The sequence below is a fragment of the Suncus etruscus genome, chromosome 7 (assembly GCF_024139225.1).
Source record: "Suncus etruscus isolate mSunEtr1 chromosome 7, mSunEtr1.pri.cur, whole genome shotgun sequence".
NCBI classification, from domain to species: domain Eukaryota; kingdom Metazoa; phylum Chordata; class Mammalia; order Eulipotyphla; family Soricidae; genus Suncus; species Suncus etruscus.
In genome coordinates, this window is record NC_064854.1 from 62,081,862 (window position 1) to 62,105,597 (window position 23,736).

General features: G+C 54.3%; 1 protein-coding gene across 1 annotated transcript; it reads left to right on the plus strand.

Annotated features, from left to right (window-relative positions):
• The first annotated feature begins 1,752 nt into the window (after positions 1-1,752).
• Positions 1,753-21,968, plus strand: CFAP45 (cilia and flagella associated protein 45). Its single transcript, XM_049777625.1, has 20 exons — positions 1,753-1,796; positions 2,040-2,191; positions 4,323-4,530; positions 4,614-4,630; positions 4,990-5,092; positions 5,206-5,294; positions 9,389-9,551; positions 10,690-10,842; positions 15,251-15,311; positions 16,257-16,382; positions 16,830-16,960; positions 17,759-17,903; positions 17,980-18,150; positions 19,206-19,384; positions 19,808-19,937; positions 20,259-20,405; positions 20,569-20,682; positions 21,171-21,364; positions 21,551-21,775; positions 21,855-21,968. The coding sequence occupies exons 1-20, from the start codon at positions 1,753-1,755 to the stop codon at positions 21,925-21,927; spliced, it is 2,625 nt and encodes an 874-aa protein (XP_049633582.1). The 3' UTR covers positions 21,928-21,968.
• Positions 21,969-23,736: the final 1,768 nt, after the last annotated feature.

The following is a 23,736-nucleotide window of genomic DNA, read 5'->3' on the forward strand; positions in this document are numbered from 1 at the left end:
GACATCTTGGGGGTCCCGGGACACAGTGAATACTGAGAGCTGGTCTGGGACCTCCCAAGCCCAGGGCAATGGCATGGGGCAGATGGTGCTAGGGAGGTGGCACTTGAGGAGGTGGTGATTCTCAACTTCACACTGGGCAGCCTTTTGCACCTTGTGAATTTGTGGGAGTTTAGGGTTGAGTCAGCAGTGATCCTGGAGATGAAGGAACCTGGCTCAGAGGTGCTGGCCCAACAGAGAGGGTCTGGATTCCCAGGAACCCGTTGGGACTTCAGAACTGGGGAGAAGGAGGAAGGGAGTGGACACTCCATGTCCTGATAGCTGAGTTGGCTGTGCCCACTTCAGGAAATGGCCTGAGGGCTCCTTTCTGGATCTCTCTGGGTTGGTTCAGGTCCTGGAGATCCAGGCCCAACCGGTTCTGCAATGACCCCACCCAGGGCCCATGGAGAGTGACCTCATCAGGTTCCTGCAGGGGCTTGAAGGAGCCTCAAGGCCCTCCCTAGCGGGGCGGGGCCTGTCACAAACCCGGTGGGTCGGTGTGCACGGGATCGTCTTCCTTGCCTCAGTTTACCTGTTCACCCCTGTGAGAGCAAAGACTCCCCCTTCCACGTGGGAGAGTTTCTCCCTGCACCAGGGAATGGCCCGGGCGGAGACCTCGGGCCACCTCACGAATCTTGGGGCAGGTTGCAGCGGCCCTGCAGAGGCCTCTCCAGGAGTGCTCCGCCGCTTTAAACCCCACGGGCCTTGTCCCGCCCCGGGTCCGCCCCGTCCAGAGGCGGGAAAGGCTGAAAATCCCGAGCCCGTCCTGGGCGTGCCACTAGTTTCCACCCCGTCGGAGAGCGCAAGCCCTGCCGCTAAGTCCTGGTGAGACCCGAGTGGGGTAGGGCGATGGTGCGGGGTGCCGGGAGCTGGACCAGGGGTGTCAGAGTGAGGTGGGGGGCAGGAGGCCGGGCTTTGGGGGATCCCGCACTACCCACGGGTAGCCGAGAAGAGCCCGTGCGCACCGGCGCGCGCCGACTCTGCTTTCTGGGGCTTCCAGCTCTGCGCGACGGCCGACCTCTGTCTAGGGGGCACAGGCCGCTAGCCTGGCCCGTCTCACGCCCACCCCCCAAGCGCCCCACAAGGGCTGGCGCGCCACATGCACCATGCCCACGGTTCACAGTCCACGGACCGAGCGCGGGGCTCGGGGCTTGGGACCCCCGGGGCTCTGCTCTCTACTGCCCTGAAGGACGGGGTGTGGGGGTGGCCGCCCTGCTGTCCCTTCCTTGCCCCCCGCTGCTGGGAAGGCCGGCGGCCGGCGCATTGCCAGACCCTGGGGCGTGGGTGACTCAACCGCTAACGGACTGGGGTGTGGCTGGCGCGGGGGGGGGGGGTCCCCCACCGCCAGGCGGCGGAAGTGGCTCCTTCCCGCCTGTAGGCCCGGTGGGTGGTGGCCAGAGCAGCGGGTGACCGGCAAGGGTGTGGAGGGGGAGACTTGCAGCTCCCATGTCCCAGTGGCTCCCAAATTTTTCCTCCTGCGCCACGGGACCATATGCGGGGTTTTGGGGCAGGATCCTGCCTTTGCAGGTCCGGGATTTCAGACCAGGCCTCTGGAAGCGACCTTCTCCCTGTCCTGTTTCCTGGATCCTTCCACCCCCAAACCCTACATTGTGATTGTGGCTGGCCCAGGCGCCCAGGTGGCCCAAGGCGCGCAGCTGCGCGGGTGTTCCTGCCCGAGTTCCCTCAGTTCCTGGCGCTGTTTGGTACACAGAAGCCATGGCAACGCCCCTCTCTGCCCCTCGATCTTTGGCTTCCTGTTTGTGCTTTTGGATGGGGTGCTTGCAACCCTCCAGTCCTCCTTGTTTGAACAGTTACCTCGGGGAAGGTTTTGCTTGCTGCTTGCCCCACACCCGCCTTTCTTTGCATAGTTGGCAATTGTTGGGTGGGGCCCGGTCATTACTCTACCCCATTGTAACCTCCCTCCCTTTCACCAGGCCAGGCCTGCTGATTTAGGGTGCACCCAGCTCCACTCTACTCTTATGTCTTCTCTTGGGGCTCCCAAGCCTTCAGGAGATTGTGAGGACTGAGACAGCTGTGACTGCCCAGAGCTTCACCAGACAGACACCCCACCCTGCAGCCGGAGTCTGCACCCTGCTCTATGGGGACTCCCTGTGCACCATCTGCCCTGGCAAGAGGGCTGGGGGCAGCCAGAAGGGTCCGCCTTCCTGGTCCTGGCTGCTCCAGGCCACCCAGATTAATCATTGTCTTGTGCTGGGACTAGCACATGGGTGTCAGAGACTGGCATGGTTGAACAGCTCTTATTCTGCCCCTTCTTTGCCCAGCAGACTGAGACTCGGGTCTGGCTGGATGATGGGTAGGCACTGCTGGTTTAAAAATAATCCATAGATTGGAGACAGGAAACTTGCCGCTGGAGAGAGAGGGCACAGGGGAGGGGTGCTGGCTTGCCCCGCCTAGGCCAGCCGGGCAGCGGTTGGGTGGATGACTGAGCAGGTGGGAGAGAGAGCCAGGGTGACATCAGGCCTCTGCCTTAGCCTGAAGCCAGATGTGGAGCTCAGAAGATGTCCTCTCTTCTTGAACCCAGAAACATGTTTTTTGGCTCCCTTCTGTTTTGGGGGGGAGGCCACACCTGGCAGTTGTAAGGAAGGGCTAGGTGGGGCAATAGTCACAGAACAATCCTAAGGAAACACTTTTATATACAACAATTCCAAGAATCATCTTATGGAAACTTTTTCATATACTACAGGCAGTGCTCAGGCTGTTCTCCTGGCTCTGAGCTCAGGAATCTCTACTGGCAGTGCTCAAGGGACCATATGGGATGCTGTGGATTAAACCGGAGTCTGCCACATGCAAGGCAAACACCCTCCCTGCTGTGGTTTCACTCCAGGACCCATTAGAGAATGCTCAAGACCCCTGTTTTTTCAGTGCCTGGGCAGGTAGAAAAAAACCCATATATTTCCCCATTCTTAAGGTTTTCCTGACACTCCAGCCAGGGCTCAGTTCCTGTAGAGGCAGTTCCTGCCTGGAGACTGGAGTAGCCTGCAGAGGGTTGGGGGGAACTTCCCTAGAAGCTTCAGGAATGGCTTGCACACCAGCCCCGCAGCCTGGCCTCTTGCCTCAGCCCCATGCTGCCCTCATTACTAGTGCCTGGCTGCCCATATGACCCATTATCATCTCAAGGATCCTCTAATTAGCCTCTGCTCGCCTCCTCGGACATCATTCCCAGGTTTGGGGCTCAGGCAGGTAGACCTATGCAGACACTTAGCTCTACCCAGGGCAGCTTCTGGAAAAGGAGAGAGAACATGGTTTCACTGCTGGATTCTCCTGGTTCTGGCCTACTCAAACCCGCCTCCTATAGGAAGCCCTCTAAGCTTTATCAAGGGCCTAGGCGTTTCAGTCTGATCAGCTCAGTCACTGCTCCTGGAGCTCATCCTTCACCTCCTGTGGTCCCCTTTGTTCCTGCAGGGCCAGTACTCCCTCTCCCACGCCCCTGCACTCTTGGTAGATGTTATGTTAAAGCAGAGTTGGGTTGGGCCAGAGCAAGAGCACAGCAGGGAGGGCCTTTGCCTTGCACTCCGCTGGACCCAAGTTTCGAGTCCCAGTATCCCCATAGGTTCCCCCCTTCCCACGTCTAATAGAGCAGATTCACTGATTATAGAGCCAGGAAGTAACCCCTGAGCACTGAGTATGGCCCTAAAACAAACCAACAACAAATAACAACAAAAAAGCTGAATTGGGTATAAGGTCCTCATTTGATCCCCAGATGCCAGATAAATAAGAAAAACTTGTCAGGGGGCTGGAGTGGCAAATTGGTAAGGCATCTGCCTTGCCCTCGCTAGCACTAGGATGAACCGCTGTTCAATCTTCCAGCATCCCATGTGGTCCCCCCAAGCTGGAGCGATTTCTGAGGCACATAACCAGGAGTAACCCCTGAGCATCACCGGGTGTGGCAATTAAAAAAAAAAAAGAAAGAAAGAAAACTTGTACTCATTCCTCCCCCAGCCTCTGAATCATCCCCACCCAGGCTGTCCAGAGCAGAGTGGGTAGTAATGGTGGTTCGTCTTTTAAGGGCCGAGGCCTATTCTGCCCCCAGTGGCTTTATTTAATTCCAGCAGTGGCTGGGGTACTGTGGCATGAGTTGGGGAGGGGTTTGAATCTGGGGCCTCCACGATCTGCAAATATGTGAGCTGCCACCGTCTTTCTCCCATCCTCCCTCTGCACTGAGAAACATTTATGTGAAATCACATGGCCTATCCCGGGGTCCCCGCATCTGGTCAGTTCTGACACCTGGCCCTAGTGGTGCTGACCTGTCATTGTCTCTCCCACAGCAATCATCGACAGTCAACCATGGACCAAACCGAGAGACCTGACCTATGGCCTGAGCCGTGGTGCAGCTGAAAGCAGAAGATCGAGAAGCAGATTGACACAGACCCTGGAACAGATCCTGATCCAGTGGATCTCGGGCCAGTGCCGCAAAGATGTGGGTCAGCCTGAGCTGGGCCGTGACAATTTCCAGAACTGGCTCAAAGATGCACGGTGAGCCTATGCCCCTTGGTCCCAGAGAATGGGCCTGAAGGTGGGCACTCCCAGCATGGTTGTGGCGTTCTCCCCTCTTCCAGACATCTGGTGCTCCCAGGTGCTGTGTGAGCTCATAATGGGCTGATATCCTGAGGGCCAGCGGCCACTGTGAAGAAGATCCAGGCTTCTCCATTGGCCTTTAAGCAGATGGAGCAGATATCCGTAGTTCCTGAAGGACTGCTGAGCACTATGGTATCAACAAAACCGACAGCTTCCAGACCGTTGACCTCTGGAAGGTGGGACATTTGTCGTGAAAGGGAGCTGGGTGCATATGCATGCGCAGGTGTATATGGTGGAGAGGACATGGAATCGGGAGTGTCTGTGTTTTAGTAGGGTGTGAATGTGCCAGGAGGCTGGGTAGGATCTCCACCTGCCAGTCATGCTGAACCCATCCCTCCCTCTACCCCTTTCCTGCAGGGAAGAACCTGGCATGTGTGCAGCGGACGCTCATGAACCTGGGTGGGCTGGCTGTAGCCCGGAATGACGGCCTCTTCTCTGGGGACCCTAACTGGTTCCCCAAGTGAGTATTCTGGGGGTCTTTTGACAAGAGGAGTTCATTCCAGAGAAGAAGGTGGGGGCACATTTTTCTGGGACCATCCTGACCTGCCTCAACCAGCTTCTCCTTTCACGCAGGAAATCCAAGGAGAACCCCCGGAACTTCTCAGCCAGCCAGCTTCAGGAGGGCAAGAATGTGATCGGTTTACAGATGGGCTCCAATCTTGGTGCGTCCCAGGCAGGGATGACTGGCTATGGGATGCGCCGCCAAATCTTTTGATGCCACCACTACCCACCTGCCCTCTTTTTTTTTGGGGGGGGGGGTTTCGGGCCACACCCGTTTGATGCATAGGGGTTACTCCTGGCTAAGCGCTCAGAAATTGCCCCTGGCTTGGGGGGACCATATGGGACGCCGGGGGATCGAACCGCAGTCGCGGTCCTTCCTTGGCTAGCGCTTGCAAGGCAGACACCTTACCTCTAATGCCACCTCACCGGCCCCATTCCACCTGCCCCCTTGTGGATGTTAATATATAGAATCTCAGGCAGTCACATTCCTGTGAGTATCAGTGCGCCAATCCCACTCCACCCCCGAGCCCCTCGGGGTATCTGAGGGAACTTCATTCTCTGTGCTTACCAACACTGATCTTTCCTCCCAAACTAGACCAACTCACTTTTCTCCTCTGGGACCAAAATTGAGAGGCTCAACTTACTGCTGACCCTTCCCTCTCCTCTGGGTGCTGGGTTCTCAGCCCTTCCTAGATGGGGTCAGGGTCACCCATCTGTGGCCTGCCTGCCACTGCAGGGCCTCACTCAGAACTCTGGTGGCTAGGACATGTTCTCCACAGTCATGGTGACCCTGGCCCTGTGGCTTCTGTGGTGGGAGTGAGATGAGGGGGGAGGAGGGTTAGTTTCCAATTATAAACCAAGGCTGGAAGCATTTCCCTCAACTTGACCAATAAAACATTTGATTTTTTTTGTGACAGACTCAGTCTGTGTCTTGATTCTTTGCTGTGCTTGGAGAGGGATGGCAGATCAGATTGGGGGCTGCAAAGCAGAGCATCTCAACCCAGGGTCCCACCCTCTAGACCCTCATGCTTCCTGGGTTTGAGAATGGCAGCTGTGGATGAACAATAACAACAGCGCATGGTTGTCCATGGCCAGGTTGTATGAGGACAGTATGCTGAGGACAAAGCCCTGGGTTCTTCGAGTCCCCAACTCAGAACAGCTGGGTGGTTGGGATGGGGGGAAGGGTCTGCCGGCACAGTCTTGTGGGAGATCCCTCAGGCACACTGAGGAAAAGTAGGTCCAGCTTGGACCCTCAGTATCACCTTTATCCTGGGATCAGATGGGATCTTCAACCACCACAGGCTCCTTCCCAGTAAATGCTTGGCCTGTCACATGCTCCTTTGAGGGCTCCCATCACCATAGGCTGCTTCCCAGTGAAGGCTCCACCTATCACCATAAGGCTCCTCCTGTTACCCCCCCCCTTAGGGGGCACGCACCTTTTTGCCTTCCTGGTGCAGTGTCTAATTTTTCCTCCCAAGAATTATTTGCCAAAAGGCCTGTTCAGAGAAGTCAATTATTGACCCTTTACGTGGATTATTGGCTATAATTCTGTGACATTACATTTTCTCTTTATTTGAATATTGTTCCTTTTCTTGTACAGAAATTCGGCTTTAGCTTCTCTTCACTCACAAAGGAATTTCAGTACCAAAGCCCGCCACAAGCTCCCCGCTGTCTAGTCTATTTGTGAATTGTATTTCTAGTATAACCTGGTGCCAGCAGCTTGTTTTTCTGAGTCTAGCTCTATGATGGTAAACAATTATTTCCGTCCCCCCCAAAATCTACTTTCCAGCAACCAGATAAACATAAATATTTTTGTCTCCTGTTTTCTTGACAAACCTGTTTTTCTGCTTACCCAAAGAACAATTCCATCACCAACCTCCAACAGGGGTCTTTCTCACCTATAGGATAGTCATTTGATATGTAGATTCTAGGCCTGTTTCCCCATTGTACTGCTCTCCTACTCTTTGTTCTCCCTGCATACCAGAGCTGGAGCTTAAAACTCATCAGCTGAAAAATAAATTTGTCTCTCAATGCATTTTGTGTGGTCTCATTTATTTCATTTTCATATTCATTCACCTTGTGTACCCACTTGTTCCCAGTGAGGATTATCTAACCCACTAAGTTTTTGCTTAGGGACGCTAATACGTCTGCAGCATCCTCCCCACTATAGGTTCTGCCCCCACACTAGGTTCCACCCACCATTCCAGGCTCCTGCTCCATTTCTGATGTTTCTGCTCTTCTTAGTTTCTCTGCTTCCTTCTGGGCAGTGCTGGGGCACTGTTGGGGCACTGTTGGAGGGTGATAGATTATCCAAGATCGGTGACCCAGGAACCTTTGTTCTTTTCTCCCCCAGCTCCATGCCCCAGTACTGTCTTGGCCAGCAGCGCCTATCGTGGCCTGCCAGGCCCCATGGGTGCTGGGCAGGGTGCCAGGACCTTAGTGGGCACAGGGCCATGGAATCTGCTAGCACACCCTTGCTGCAAGACCCGGTGTCCTGGTGCCAATTCCCAGGGGGTGCGCTTCCCCCTTCAGGAAGCTTCAGTCTGAGGCTCTGCTGCTGCAGAGGAAATCTTGAATTTGCTGATAATTTACAAGGAAGAGCTCCTCACCTCCTCCCCTTCCCCAGTCCTTAGGCATTAGGGGTTCTTGGAGCTAAGGGCATGCACACGGGTGGGTCCTTGTCTGAATCTGTTAAGGATGGCAGTCCTCGAGCCACGAAGCATGGAAAACAGTACAGTTCTGTGCTCAAGAGTGGGGAGCAGAGAGAGCAACAGCTGCAGAACTTGAACCTTTTCCTCTAAGTAGGAGATGAAGCAAGACCCAACCAGGGATTTCCCAGCAGCAGGGCTTGTCCAGTGTCTGGCCCATCCCACCACCCCAGCCCCTTCTTTGTCTGTTTTCTTTTTGCTTTTTTTTTGTTGCAGTTACTGTCTCCATTTCAGTCCTATTTTGTCTTTGGTCCATGGAGTTCCCAGGTACAGTCCAGTGCCTGGCACCACCTCTGTTCCTGCTATCTACTGTGTCCTTGTTCTCTGGCATTCCCTGGCCACTGGGGCCCTGCGATGGTCTCACCTATGGTGCCTTTTGAGGGCCTTTTCTAGAGTTTCCCAAACTCTGTGCCAGTGTCTCCCACTTTCCTGCACCTCTACCCAGCACAGGGCTGCCACTGAATTGCAGACTCAGCAAAGGGTGATGGGTAGGTAGGTCTGTGAATAGAAAACACTCCATGGACTGTTGGTTCTAGACCAATGTTTCCTGAATGAATGCCCACCTTGCCCTCATTCTTGAGTTCCCTGGCCGTGTGACATGGTGCCCAGAACCTCAGGCGTCCAGTGTTGTCCAGCCTCCCTAGTCTGAGACAGCTGCCTGGTTGTTTGTGTGGTCCCCTGACTCACTTCAGAAAGCTGAGAAGGCTCAGAGGGCTGAAAGGATATGTAGGCCCAGGTCCTGTCCCTGGAACCACATGGTCCTCTGCACATGCCAAAAGTACCCCTAGAACACAAAGCCAGGTAGCTCCTGAGCACTACTGGGCGTGTCCCGCCAAATAAACAAAAATCCACTTTGCAGCAAGTGCTGTCCAGCTGGAGTGTTGGGACTTGGGTAAGTAGAAGAGCATGGTGCATGGGAGGCAGAAGGACAGAAGCTGAGATTCACTTATCTCTGCCCTCAGCTATGGAATAGGAGGCACTGAAGAAAGAAGACTAGAGGAGAGATGCCCACTGAGTTTCACCTGTGGGGGGAGTGCATGCATGTGTATTACCTGAATATGTGTGTGTAAAATATCCTGGCATGTGGCTCTTGGACAGGGCTTAGGTGTGTGTGTGTGTGTGTGTGTGTGTGTGTGTGTGTGTGTGAGTGAGTGTGGGTATGCGTTGTGATTAGGCATATGGTTAGTTATGGGATAGTGCTCAGGTGTGAGTTTGCACAAGTGTGTGAATGGTTCGGGTATATGGTTACTTATGGGACAGGGCTTAGGTGTGTGTGTGTATGTGTATATGTGCATGTTCATTGTGTGATTACTCATGGGACAATGCTCAGGGATGTATGTGACTGCATCTAGGACCACCCAGGAACGCCTCAGGTGAAGTAGGCTGGCCTCCTGGCATCGTGGAAGCTGGTGCCAGTCTGTTAACAGGGAAGTGACATTGCAGGTGTAGGAGGTGTTTGCCCTGTGTGGAGATAGGGCTGCTGGCATCTGGCTTGTACCTGGCTCTGAGGAAAACAGTTCGTCCCATGCCTGCCTCCACTGCCCTAGAGACCTTGGAGGGTCTGGCAGAGGCCCAAAGAGGCAGGAACAGAGCTGGGCAGGAAGGCCTGGAGGGAGTGGCTGAGACAGGAACACCTCCACAAAGGCCCAAGTTTAGTCCTTTAGCTAGGAGGCAGATTCCAGAGACGTGCACTGTGGTTGCTGAGGAAATGTGGGTAGACTGGACATGGATCCTCAGGGGCCATGATGTGAGGGTCAGGGGGAAGGCCTAACTACTTGACTGGGGGAAGGGCGGGGAGATAGAGAGCGAGAGCGAGAGTGAGGGGGAGAGAAAAGAGAAGAGAGAGAGAGAGAGAGAGAGAGAGAGAGAGAGAGAGAGAGAGAGAGAGAGCACTTTGTAGTCAGGAATTGCACCCAAGGTTTCACTTATGTGAGGTCAGTGCTGAGCTACTGAGCCACATCCCCTGCAGGGGGATGAAACGTGAGTCTGGGGCCCTTTCCACTATGTAGAGCAAGAGAGAAAAGCCAGCTGGGATCTCGGTATTTATTGGGAAGATAGGACCACCCCCATGGATATAGAATAGGTTAGAGTGAAGAGCCTATCTAAATGTTCTTCCCATGCAGGTGGGTTTTTGATATGTAAAAAGGGAAGCCATCATGATTGAGGGTGAAGTCTGATATGCCGTAACAGTTGCAGTGGTCCTCAAACTATGGCCCGCGGGCCACATATTATATTTGTTTTTTTTTTTTTTTTTTTTTTTTTTTTTTTTTTTGGTTTTTGGGCCACACCCGGTAACGCTCAGGGGTTACTCCTGGCTATGCGCTCAGAAGTCGCTCCTGGCTTGGGGGGACCATATGGGACGCCGGGGGATCGAACCGCGGTCCGTCTCCTAGGCTAGCGCAGGTAAGGTAGGCACCTTACCTCCAGCGCCACCGCCCGGCCCCACACATATTATATTTGTATCTGTTTTGTTTCTTCATTGCAAAATAAGATATATGCAGTGTGCATAAGAATTCGTTCATAAGTTTTGTTTTTACTATAATCAGACCCTCCAATGGTCTGAGGGACAGTGAACTGGCCCCCTGTTTAAAAAGTTTGAGGACCCCTGGAAAGTCTGTTTAATATAACAGGGACCCAGGCAGGGGTCGATCTCAGCTACAACCCTGAAGTTTCTGCCTCTCTTGGTCCTTCTACCACACTGTCCACCTAAAGTTCTTGCTCCTTTTGTTTGAGAGATCAAGGCTTCATGCTGAGATCACTTCCCAGGGTAGCGTGGGAGACTTTCAGACACCCCCCAAGACCAGGACTGGGCTGGCATCTGGAATGTGCCCTCTGCCTCCTTTTTTAGGCAGCATTGTCCTCAGAGGCTTCCAGAAACTTCCCCTCCCAAGGTCAGTCTGGAGGCAGGGGACTTCTGCCCCTGTTTGCTGCTGCGTTGCCAAGGGAACCAGGCCCTGTCATTTCCTGCCTTCTTGGCCTTATCTCAGCCTCCGCCCAACAGGCTGGCTTGAGTGGGTCACGTAAGGAAACTGGTGCCAGATCTGTGGAGGCATGTCCTGTGTTGTAATATTGTTTTTGCCTGTCATCCCACCTGGACCTTCCAGGTGGGGGTGATTAAGGAAACAAATAAATAGCTTGTTGGGGAGGCATAGGGAGCTCTTTTGCCAGAACTGACTGCTTGTTCGGTTTGCTTTTTGGAGCTGGCTGCAACTGACAAAAGATTTTATTTGCTGAACCTTTGGTTCCCTAATCTTTTGCATTCGTTGATTATTCACGTCGGATATTATTATCAAAGTCTCCCCCAAAAGGGGGGACGGAAGAATGGAATTCAATTTATCTTTCTGGGAGTCATTCTTAGACTTGGAGACCATCAACAAGGGGTTTGACCTCCCCCCACAGTCCTGTGTGACCCATGACCACAGGGTGGACACAAGGTTCTGAGCTGCAAAAAGTGACTGGTGGGTCTGAGGCAGGTGCCCTGCGAATGGAGCTACCTCAGCCCTTCACCCACAGACCCCAGAAAGGGCATCACCGCCTTTACCTTGCCCCTTCCTGCCCAGTCTGCCTGAGTGTGTTCTTTGGATTGATAATGATGAGGAAAGTGTATCTCAGTTCTGTGTCCTGCTAAGCTGGGTAGTCCTAGGTGTCTCTCTGCCAGGATGGTCTGTCTCCAAAGACACAGAAAACAGGACCCCTGGGCCGGAGAGATAGCACGGAGGTAGGGTGTTTGCCTTCCATGCAGAAGGACGGTGGTTCAAATCTTGGCATCCCAAGCCTGTCAGGAACGATTTCTGAACGTAGAATCAGGAGTAACCCCTGAGCACTGCGGTGTGACCTCAAAACAAACAAACAAACAAACAAACAAAAAAGAAAGCAGGACCCAAGGGCCAGAGTGGTGGCACAAGTGGTAGGGCATTGGCCTTGCACGCGCTAGCCTAGGACGGACCACAGTTCTATCCCATATGGTTTCCCTACCAGAAGCGATTTCTGAGTGCAAAGTCAGGAGTAACCCCTGAGCATCACCAGGTGGCCCAAAAAGCAAACAAAACAAAGCAAAACAACAAAACAGGACCCATATACAGACCCACCGTCTTTCCAGTTTGTTCACATAAACTGGGGGTGTGTATGGTACCTATCTCTGGGGACAGACATAAGGTGGGGACAGGGCAGCTACCCTGGTTCGGGGCGAAAATGTGGCTCCCAAACTGCTTTTAAAATTTTTGGGGGGCCACATCTGGCTGTGCTCATGGGTCACTCCTGACAGGCTTAGGGACCATATGGGATGCTAGGGATAGAACCTGGTTTGGCTACATGCAAGGCGAATGCACTCCCCGCTGTGTTATCACTCTGGCTCCACAAACTGCTTTATTTTCATCTTTCTAGGTTGGACCATGGCAACCAGCACAACTCTCCGGTCGTATCGAAGGTACCCAGGAAATTGTGCTGCCAGGAAGGAGGGCCTATACCAGCTAAGTTGAGATGACCGTGAGGGGGACAAGCAAGGCCTGCTCATTTCTTTTGGCTTCTGAAATATTTCCCTAGAACCTTGGTGGAGGGAGAGGACCTCAGAGAGAACAGGCCTGAGGGAACCAGGGAGACAGAAGGCTGGCAGGCAGAGATGGGACCTGATAGTTGGCAGAAAAACTTTCATTCCATTTTCTATAGAACTGGTACTGATTTGCATGTCCACCTGCATGGGCAGAGTGGGATGTGGTGGGCACAGACCAGCTGTGGGCATAGCTGTGCTTTCAGTCTATTTACCGTCACATTGATTTGCATGCCCACCTCAATGCGAAGAGCAGGGGGCTGTGGGCACAGGCTATGCTGTGGGTGTGACTGAGATTTCCATCAGGTCCTGCCCTCTGGCCTGCTGTTGGTTCTGCTTGCCCTCAGTCGTCCACTTTGAAACTCCAGTCAGCACAGTACAAAGCAAGAACAATCGCCACATTTACTGATGTAACTTGTTCCAACAAATCATGCACTTGCAACGTCTGGCTCAGGTCCTAAGCCTGAAAGCATCTAGGAGGAAATGAGAGTTGGGTGCGACTTTGCAGCGGGAGATGGCTATGCTGCAGGCAAGGCCACTGTGCACCTTTCGCTGTGTTGTGGCTGGCCCAGTACAGTGAGTGTGTGTGTATGCATCACAATAGTCTTACAGTCTTTCATTTCAATTTGTATTTGAGTTTCCTAGAGGCTTCCAGACTGTCAAATAAGGGAAATCTTTCTCTCTTACATGAGTTTGGCAACTAAATATCCATGTTTTGGTTTTGGGCCACACCCTGCAGCACCCAGGGATTACTCCTGACTGCCCTCAGAAATTACTCCTGAAGGGGCTGGAGAGATAGCATGGAGGTAAGGCGTTTGCCTTTCATGCAAGAGGTCATCGGTTCAAATCCCAGCGTCCCATATGGTCCCCCGTGCCTGCCAGGAACAATTTCTGAGCATGGAGCCAGGAGTAACCCCTGAGGGCTGCCGGGTGTGACCCAAAAACCACAAAAAAAAAAAAAAAAAAAAAAAGAAATTACTCCTGGCTGGTCCAATGGCAGTGGTTTATCAGAACTTATTAATTTAGTATCACAAAAGTTGGTATATAACCCCCTCATTGCTCAATTTAACTGGCTTAAAAAAAAAAAAGAAATGACTTCGGGGGCTGGAGAGATAGCATGGAGGCAAGGCATTTGCCTTGCATGCAGAAGGACGGTGGTTCGAACCCCGGCATCCCATATGGTCCACGGAGCTTTCCAGGAGCGATTTCTTTTTTTTTTTTTTTTTGTGGTTTTTGGGTCACACCCGGCAATGCTCAGGGGTTTTTCCTGGCTCCATGCTCAGAAATTGCCCCTGGCAGACACGGGGGACCATATGGGACACCGGGATTCGAACCGATGACCTTCTGCATGAAAGGTAAACGCCTTACCTCCATGCTATCTCTCCGGTTTCTCGTTTTGTTTTTTGTGGTTTTTGGGTCACACCCGGCAGTGCTCAGGGGTTATTTCTGGCTCCAGGCTCAGAAATTGCTCCTGGCAGGCACGGGGGACCATATGGGACGCCGGGATTCGAACTGATGACCTCCTGCATGAAAGGCAAATGCCTTACCTCCATGCTATCTCTCCGGCCCCTCCAGGAGCGATTTCTGAGCATAGAGCCAGGAGTAACCCCTGAGCAGTGCCAGGTGTGACCCAAAAACCAAAATAAAAATTACTCCTGGCAAATTGCGGGGACAATATGGGTTGTTGGGGATTGAACCTAGTCAGTCGCATGCAAGGCCAATGCCCTCTCACTGTTCTATGACTCCCTGCCCTTGAGTTTGGGAGTACTCTGAGGGTCACTTCTGATGGTGCTCAGGGGGACTCTTTGTGGTGCTAAGAATTCAAAAGAGGATGGTTGCTTGAACAGCAAATTTCCCTTAGCCCCTCGCTATCTCTGCCCCTGTTCCTAGTTTTAATGAGGTATACCCTATTGTGATGATGTGCTGTAGTTTAATTTTTGGGCTATATCTGGCAGTGTTCAGGGGTTACTCCTGGCTCTGTGCTCAGAAATTAGTCCTGGCAGGTTCAGGGAATCATCCCTATGGGATTCTGATGATTAAACCCAGGTCAACCACATGCAAGGCAAACAACCTCATGCTATATTTTGCTCCAGCCCCTGATGTGTTCACAGTGCACAAGTAAACATGGGTGCTGGTGTCTTCCTGGTTCCTGTTTTTATTTCCTCTGAGGACTGTATTCTTCAATTTTGAGGAACTTCCACATAGCTTTCCATAGAGGTGGCATTGATTTGCATGCCCACCCTCATTGTGTGCGAGGTCACTATCTAAGCATCTTTTTTTTTTATTGTTGTTTTTTTGGGCCACACCTGATGGTCAAGGTTTACTCCTGGCTATGTGCTCAGAAATCACTCCTGGTTGGGACCGGAGCGGTGGTGGAAGCCAAATGAGGCTGACCCAGGATGGACCTGGATTCAATCCCCAGAGTTCCATATGGTCCCCCTATCCAGGAGTGATTTCTGAGCACATAGCCAGGAATAACCACTGAGTGTCAGTGGGTGTGGCCAAAAACCCAAAAACAAACAAACAAAAACTACAAACAAACAAAAAAAGAAATCACTCCTGGCTTGGGGACCATATAAGACGCCGGGGGATCGAACCGACATCCGTCCTAGGTTAACCTGCGATCGTCTCAGGTTAGTGCGTGCAAGGCAAACGCCCCACTGCTTGTGCCATAGCTCTGTCCCCACTTTCTCTGCATCTTATCCCTCCCTGTGTGATAAGATCCATCATTACCAGGCCAGCTGGCCTCGTACTACACGTTTGGGGGGGCATTTCCTGTTAATTGATGGCATGCATGGGCTCTGTGTCTTCTTTGGATCCTCTGACTATTACCATCAATGTCCCCTTTGTTGCCATTATCCAGTCCCAAATCCACGGGTGTGGGGCGGGGCCACCTCCGGGACTCGGGAGCTGAGACCCCTGAGGTTTGTGGGGAAACGGGTAGGTAGGCCTGACCCTTGGAGTGGTGGGGTTTGCTGCCAGTCAGAAAAGTCAGCAAAGTCCTTGAGTGCAAAGTGAAGAAGGGGCCGGACAAGTGCGGGGAGTGGGAGGAGGAAGAGCTGAGCGGCAGGGCTCAGGGAGGGCGTGGGCGGTGCATCTAGTCATGGGCGGGGCCAATCAGGGGGCGTGGCCAACATAGCCCCCCCCAGTTGCCGGGGTAACGGGACAACAGTCACACAGCAGCGGGCAGGAGATAAAGCCTGATCTGAGATGGTGAGGTCTGGGTGATGTAGGGGGCCTGGGAAAGGGGTGTCCTTCCTGATGGTGTGGGGGTTGGGTCTGGAAGGCAAAAAACAGGTCAGGAAGGCCTAAGTGGGGAGACACCCCAAAGGAGCAAGTCCAGTTCTAGAAGGGGTGCGAAGACAAATGAGGGATGCGGTGGGTCCAGAGCCAGGAGTGGAGTTTGGGGCAGGAAGCCTAGGGTGCTGGGCATCCGAAGCTAATGAGTGCCTGGGGTGTAGGGGATGGCAGGAGTTGGGAGCACGCTTGCCCCATGGAGGTAGGACTGTGTAGCAGTGGGACCGTGTGTTGGGTACTGTACATAGGTAATGCTATGCATACATTATACTATGTAGGTGGGTGATATTGTGCGAAGGTGGTACTATGCACATGTGATACCATGTAGGTTGGTAGTACTGTGTACAGGTGATAGTTGCAGGGGTATTATACAGGTAGTACTGTACAGCTGGTATTGTGCAGGTGGTACTGTGCAGGAGCACTCTGCAGCTGGTACTGTGCACAGGTGGGTCTATGCCAAGCACCCCAGACCCCCTGAGGGTGGGTTAGTATGACCAGTTTATCTTTGAAGGGGGATGTGCCTGTGCCTAGAGACTGACTCAGGGCTGATGAAAGTCATATCCCCTCTCCAGCTGCAAAGCCCACCCCGTGTCCTCAGCTCGACCTCAACGGTTTCTAGCAGGTCCAAGAACAAGCCTCGCTACCGCACCAAAGCCCAGAGCTCTGAGGTGGATGAGAGCCTGTTTGGAGGTGTTAAGGTGCTGTCCCCATGGCCCTCCCCCTGGGAAGTCTGAATTACTTGGCAGGGGGAGTGTTCAGAAGCAGGGCATGGGGTGCATGTGCCCTGGGAGCATGCTGGGAAACCTGTGAACAGCAGGGGGCGCAAGTGGACTGCAGTTACAGTGGTCACAGGCACAGCTGGGCAGCAGACGATCTGTCCAAGTAGCCCCTTCCCGCCTTTCCCCAAAGGGGTGATTTCTCCTTTGCTCATCTCTATCTTAATCAGGAAATTCCTGCAAACACTGCCTGGTCCCTCTCAGGCTCTACCTCCTGGCAGCTTGGCACTGAGCTGAAGGCAGGTGTGGCACTTTTGAGCCAGTATGGAAAACTACAGCCCTACCTGGTGGGCACCAAAGGGTTCCACCAATGAATCACACAAGGACAAGGAGTGGGTGTCAGTGTTCTGAATTCCTGTGTTTCCACAGCCCATGGCCCAGACCAGCAGTCCTATAGTGCTACTCAGAGACCGGAAGATCACCAGAGACCCTGTCCCCATGCGGAGCCACAAGCCGGAGACTATTCAGCTCATCACCAGTGACCTGGTGCGGGAGCTCATGTGAGAGAGAGCAGGGCTTCCCAAGCAGGCCCTGGGGGTCCCTGCACCTTGGATTTGAATCCCTCAGGCAGTTGTCACCATGGTGTGTTTTGAGCCCTGTCTGGAATCCAGGGGACCTGGAGAGGGCCCCTGGCTCTGACTCCCAGCTATATGAGCTGGTTTCACTTCCTGTCCGCACTGCGTCCAGCAGGCAGGTGGTGAGGGCCCCGCCCCAAGCCGCTTTCCCCCAGCCTGGAACGAGGACATGGCTGTAATCACTATAATTAGCCGCTGCGTTGGGCGCTGGGAACGGGCCTTGGTCGTGTCTCAAAGGGGATGGTCGCTCTTGCCTGAGTTGCTAATTAATATGTAGGTTGAAAGCTGCTGTCCAGGTTCTCATAGCCTCCCTGCCCTGGTGTGTCATCCGGGTGCTGGCCCCAATGCTGCTCCATCAGGACCCAGGAGCCCAGCCAGCCCAGGGGCAGCTGGTGGGGCGAGGCATGGCATCTCAGGCCTGGCTGTGGCAGAGTGGGGAGACCTGTGTTCCTGACATGGGCAGTCCTCTAGTCCTCAGGTCTTCTAGTACTGTGGGTTGCAGGAGGGGTCTCAAGCTGAGCAGGGCTGTCCTGAGTGGACGAAAGCACCCTGCGGAGATGCAGAAGGCAAAATGGTACATTTTAGGAAAAGTCATTGAGGTGTCATTAAAGCTTCTGGTATCTGGGGTCCCAATTCTCAGCACAGCTGGAAGGCAGTGCTGAAGACAGTACTCTCCTTTCCCCTGGGGTCCCTCTTAGCTTGCCCCTGTCCCCTCCTGACCAGTGTCCCCACTAAGGACCCTTCTGGCGAGTCCCTGATCATCAGCCCTGAGGAGTTTGAGCGCATCAAGTGGGCGTCCCACGTGCAGACATCCGAGGAGCGGGAGGCCCAGGAGCAGGAGCAACAGCAGGAGAAGGACCGCATGCTGGTAACTACGGCTGCTGGGAGAGGAGGGGAGGCAGGGTTGGGTACTGATGGCATGGGATGAGCTCCCTGGCCCCTAGGATGCAGTGGCCATGCGGAAGAAGATGATGAAGCAGAGGGAGCTGATTTGGAGGAACAGCAAGAAGCTGAGTGTCCTGGAGGAGGAGGCCCAGGAGCGGGCGCAGAGCCTTCTGCGGAGGGCAGGGCAGCAACGCATGGAGCAGGAGGAGGAGCTCAGGGAGATGAGCAAGGTGGGTGGGATGGAGATGGGGATGGGACAGGGCAGGTGAGGACTAGGAGACTGGCAGGGCTAGTCTCATGGGGTCAGTGGTGGGGCTGTGAATCTCTGTGACCTGGATTGGACCCTGACCCCTCTGGCCTATACCCTTTCAATGGCGGAATGAAACCCTGTGAGAGCTGCTGGTAGTACTCAGGAGTAGGGGGCATTGACAATGACTGGAGCACTTGGAGCTGTGACCAGACTGACTGAATGTTTGTGGAAGGCTCCTTTCCCTTCTCAAACCCACCCACAACCTTTTCATCCTTGCCCACACCCAGGCCTCCCTCTGTTCAGCATTCCCACCCCGCAGCACTGCTCCAACTCCTCTCTATCCTCCTGCAGAGGTCTTGGAGCCACACAGGCCCTGAGCATGTGGTCAGGGGTTTGTAGTCTCAGGGTCTCCCTGGGAAGTGGAGGTTCATGTGAGGTGAGCACTAGAAGATCATGGATTCTGTCAGACACCCAGAGTATGTGCCTGGGCCTCATAACAGTCTGGAGGGAGCTGCCTCCTTCCTGTAGCATCTGTCTGTCCATCTATCCATCCATATGCCCATCTGTCTATCCATTTGTCCATCTATACATCCTTCCATACATCTATTCAACCATCCTTCCATCCACCTATCTGTCCATCTGTCCAACTATCCATCTGTTCATATATCCCTCCTTCCATTCATCTGCCCATCCATTGATCTCTCTATCTGTTCACCCATCCATCCATTCACCCATCCATCCATCTCTCCATCCATGTCTGTCCATCATCTATCCATCCATCTGGCCATCTCTCCATTCATTTGTCTGTCCATCCATCTACCTGTCCATCCATCCATCCATCCATTTATCTATCAATCCTTCTGTCCATCTGTCTATCTCCATATGTTCATTTGTCCATACATTCAACATCCACCCATCTGTCCATCAATCTATCCATCCTTCCATCCTTTCTTCCTTCTGTATGGGGTTTGGGGCTCCAGCTGCATTATCCCAGGCTCACTCTGCCCTGCCAGCAAGGACTCTCCTGTCCTCTAGATCATCCTAAATGCCAAGTGTCATGCCATCCGGGATGCCCAGATCTTGGAGAAGCAGCAGATACAGAGGGAGCTGGAAGCAGAGGAGAAGAGGCTGGACCAGATGATGGAGGTGGAGCGGCAGAGGTCACTGCAGCGGGAGGAAGAGATATTGCTGCAGCGCCGGGAGGAGAGGCTCCGGTGCGATGACACCCCCCACATACCCACACCACACAGACCCCTACCCATAACACAGACATACACACCCCACCCCATGCTCTTACCTGGGTTTGCGCTTGTCAGTGCTTTAGGATCCATACAGCTCTGAGGTATTACCTGTGGGAGATAGGTGTCTCCTAGCACTGAGGTGCTGTTTCTGTGACCCCCCTGAGACCCTTTTTACTCCTGTGAGTCACGGTCCTGGCCCCTGAGAGGTGTCCCAAGCTGGACTCACCCACCTGGGCAGAACTGGAAGGGTTCATGTCTGGTGCCCAGGGCAGCAAGTGGGGGAGCGTGGTATAATGTAGGGTGAGAGGGCACCCAACTTAGGATCTGGGGATAACAACCCAACCCTGCAGACAGTTCCAGAATCTGCCTCCCACTTTTCATCTCCCTGACCCCCAGGAGCCAGCGGCATATTGTGGAGCAAATAGAGCGACGTCGGGAGGAACGAGCACTGCTGGGAGAGCAGCAGGAGCAGGAGAAGGAGCAGCTACTGGTGCAGATGGACCAGCTGCTGGCCGAGGACCTCAGGGTGGGTGCTGCAGGGGCATTGGGGGCCATGGGACCAAGGGGAGAGGTGCTGCTGGGAGCTCCCCAGTGCCGAGCCACATACACATGGTCACATGCACAGACCAGAGATACAGACATACACAGAGACACAGACTCACACTGACACACATACACACACAGAGACTCAAACGTACACCTACACATACCACAAACACTCATGTGCAAACTCACACTCTTATATACAGACTCAGATAGACACAAACCGCACATACTTACGCTCAGACTCACACACACATTCACACCACACACAAATACTAATGCATGAACTCACACTCTGCCCCAGGACCTGGAGCTCAGGAGGCAGCAGAAGCAGCAGCTTCAAGCTGAGATCAGGCGGGTCAATGAAGAGAATCAGCAGCAGAAGGCACAGCTGCAGGCGCAGGAGAGGCTGGCGGATGAGATGGTGCTGGAGTTCGCCAGGAAGAAGATGGTGCGTTTCGGGCTCTGTGTGTTCCATGTGAGGCGGTGGGGATGGGCCTGGCATGGGGTCTGTGGGAACCTGTAGGGGTCAGCTGGGGGCTGCAGAGGGCTGTGGGAGGCAGTGGGGGTTGGCAAGGATGCTCTGTGGCCAGGCTATGAGGCTTCTCTCACAGGCTCGGGAAGCGGAGCTGGAGAAGGAACAGCAAAGAATCCGCAAGGACAAGGAGAAGGAGATTGCGCTCCTGAGTGCTCTGCATGAGAAAGCCCAGGACTACCGAGCCGAGCAGGTGTCCACTGCCTGCTGTCCGCTATCCCACTTCTGTCCACTGTCCTTGTTCCTGCCCACAGCTTGCTGTCCCCTGTCACTTGTCTTCTGCCTACTATCCTCTGTCCACTGTCCCTCGTCCCTGCCCATTGTCTCTGCTCCTTGTCCTTTACCCACTCTCCTGCCCTGCCCGCTGTCCTCAGTACTTGTCTTCTGCCCACTGTTCCTGTCCCCTGTTCACTGTTCCTGCCCACTGTCCCTTGTTCTCTATATCCACTCTTCCCTGTCCTTGCCCTCTGCCTTGCACAGCCCAGTCTCAGGTCCCGAGAAAGAGCATCCTGGGGAAAGAACTGCTTCAGTGTTGAGCAGCTGTCCAGTTGGATAGACAAGGGGCAGTGCAGGGTGTGGGTGAATGGCCCTGGGGTCCTCAATTCACAGGCATGTGGAGGCCCCAGAATATGGTGGGCCATGGCTTGGCCCCTCATGTCTCTTCATACCCTTCCTGCCCAGGATGCCCTAAGGGCCAAGCGCAACCAGGAGGTGGCTGACCGCGAGTGGCGACGGAAGGAGAAGGAGAAGGCACAGAGGAAGCTGCAGACAGAGACGCAGCTACGCCAGTGCCGAATGGACCAGATGGCAGCCAAAGAGCACGAGCGGGCTGTGCAGATACAGCGGGATCAGGCCGAGTTCCAGAAGATTCTCCGGTAGTCAGCGCCAGGGTTATGGCAGGCATCAGGGGCATCACATTGGGGGTACTCTTACTAGAACAACCCTGAGCATGGGAACTCTTCATGACAAAGTTCTGTGCGTGCCCTGCTGGCATCCTGGGCCCTGAACTGGGAGACAGGGCCAGGCTGGGGGTCCCACATGCATCCTTCCTGGCCCTCCAGGGCGCAGCAGGAGCAGATGGCGCAGGAACGGCGGGAGGAAGAGCAGAGGGCTGCGGGCCGATTGCAGCACGCCAGTGAGATCCGCAGCCAGGTGCGGGAGCGACAGCAGCGGCAGGTGCAGGAGCGCGTGGACACTTTTGAGGAGGGCCGGCGGCTGCAGGAAGAGGCCCAGCGCCGAAGCCAGCACATAGCTGACATCAAGAGGCAGAAGCTGGAGGAGCTGAGGTACATACGGTCAACCTAAGGACCAGGTGGGATGGGGCAGCCCTTGACCTAGTCTCTGACCCATCCTGTGTCCTTGCAGAGCTACAGGCCTCCCTGAAAAGTACTGCATGGAGGCCCAGCGCAAGGCTAAGGTCTTGGCCGCCCCGTCCTGAGTCTCCCTGCATGGCCAATTTAATAAATCCCTTTGACTTTCTCTCCGAGCAGCTGTGTCCTTGTTCTGGGTCGGGTGTGGGTAGTTGTGGGGAACCTGGCCCACAACCACTCTGGCGGCACCTGGCCTTCTCTGACTCCCAACAATGCTTCCCTTAGTCTGTCCACGTGACTTCAGAGGCATCCCAGGACATGCAGAAAGGCCTGTGGGGGCAGCGCCTCTGACTCAGCACCAGGATTGGGGGAGCTTTTTGAACTGGCATCTTTCAACAGCAGGCAGGGCTCTGTACTCACCACCCAGACCCAGCTCCTCCTGTCTCCTCTCCCTTGCAGGAGTCCCATGTCCCCCTCACACTCAGCTCTCCAGAAGCCCAGACACCCTTCAGACTGTGCTGACTGTTCTCCCACTGTGCCCATAGTGTTTGAGCACAGGGAGGACCATGAGAGGGTGCCAGCTGGGGAGGGGTCTTCTTGGCCTAGTGACTCTCCAGCCTTCTGCCAGCTTCCAGCTGCTGCGTCTGGGTCGCTGAGTCTTCAGCTTACGAGAGCCCCAGGCAAGAGTCTGTCCCAGGCAGAGAGAGTGGGCAAGCAGCTTCCCTGCTGTCCACGCCTGCTTCCTGTGGAGGGAGGGATACAAGGCCCAGCCCTGCCTCTAAGCATAGCCCAGAGGCCCCCTACTTGCAGGGCAGGCCTGGGAGGCCTTTGAGGGGTGCTTCATCTGGGGGTCGGGCTATGCAGTTTGGTTGCACTGGGGAGAGATGGCTCATGACTTATGACACATGGGGGGAGGAGGGTGAGACACATGGAACACAGGGGCCATGAGTTGTGGGGTACAGCTATACCCTCACATTCTGTATGTCCTGTGACTATGAAAGATATGAGGGCTGCGGGGGGTCTCAGTGAACAGGGCTGGGCCCCGACAAAGGCAACTTGCAGGATTTGGTGCTGAACCTGGAGCAGTGGCCATTTGGTCTGGTCAGCTGGTGGTTGAGGAATATGGGGCCTCAGGTAATTGAGCTGGGAGTTCTGGGAAGCAGTGGGGGTGACAGCACTTTATACCTGATGGGGGTTCTCTCAGTAACTCTGGGGGTCCCTGGGCCTTGGCACCTGCCATAGCAGCAACAGCAGATGGCATAACACAGGCCCTCATGCGACCCTGACTAGGTGGGCTGAAGGATGTCCTCTGGCACTCCTGAGACTTGGTCATAGTGGGGCATTAATTGCTGTCAGTAAAAGCACTTTGATTAGCTCGGATGAAAGGGGCCAGAGTTCAAAGACAGAGGATGGAGAGGAATTCCTGTGAGGGGGGACGCTGGAGTCCAGACAATAAGTCTGGGTGCTGGGGCCATGGGCTGCACCCCTAAGGGGCCCCCATTTAGCCCCAGGATGACTCCCACCCTTGCCAGAGCCCCCAAAACAGCCCAGAAGATCCCTTGAGTGTGGGGCCCGGAATAGGCATATTGAGAGGCCAGATTCAAGACCTCTTGAAAGGATTCCCCTTCCTGGGAACCCTGACTGACAGGAACCAGGCTGAAATTCTGAGGTGTGTTTCTAGGAAGGCTCCATATTGCAGGGCTAGGGTGGGAGAGGAGTAAGGGATGGTAGTCTTGCATGGGGCTTCTCAGTGTGGGAGTTGATCCTCAGGGTTCTGACAGGCTATCATTTGCCAAGAACTTTGCTAGGTGGACCAAGGTGGGGAGACTCAGCACAGAAAAGGCAGCTTAGCCTCACCTTTTGGGCTTCACCTGGGTCTCCCACCCAGCCTCTGTCCCTTCAGGGCCTCTGAAGCCTGTGGGGGGCAGCACTCCTTC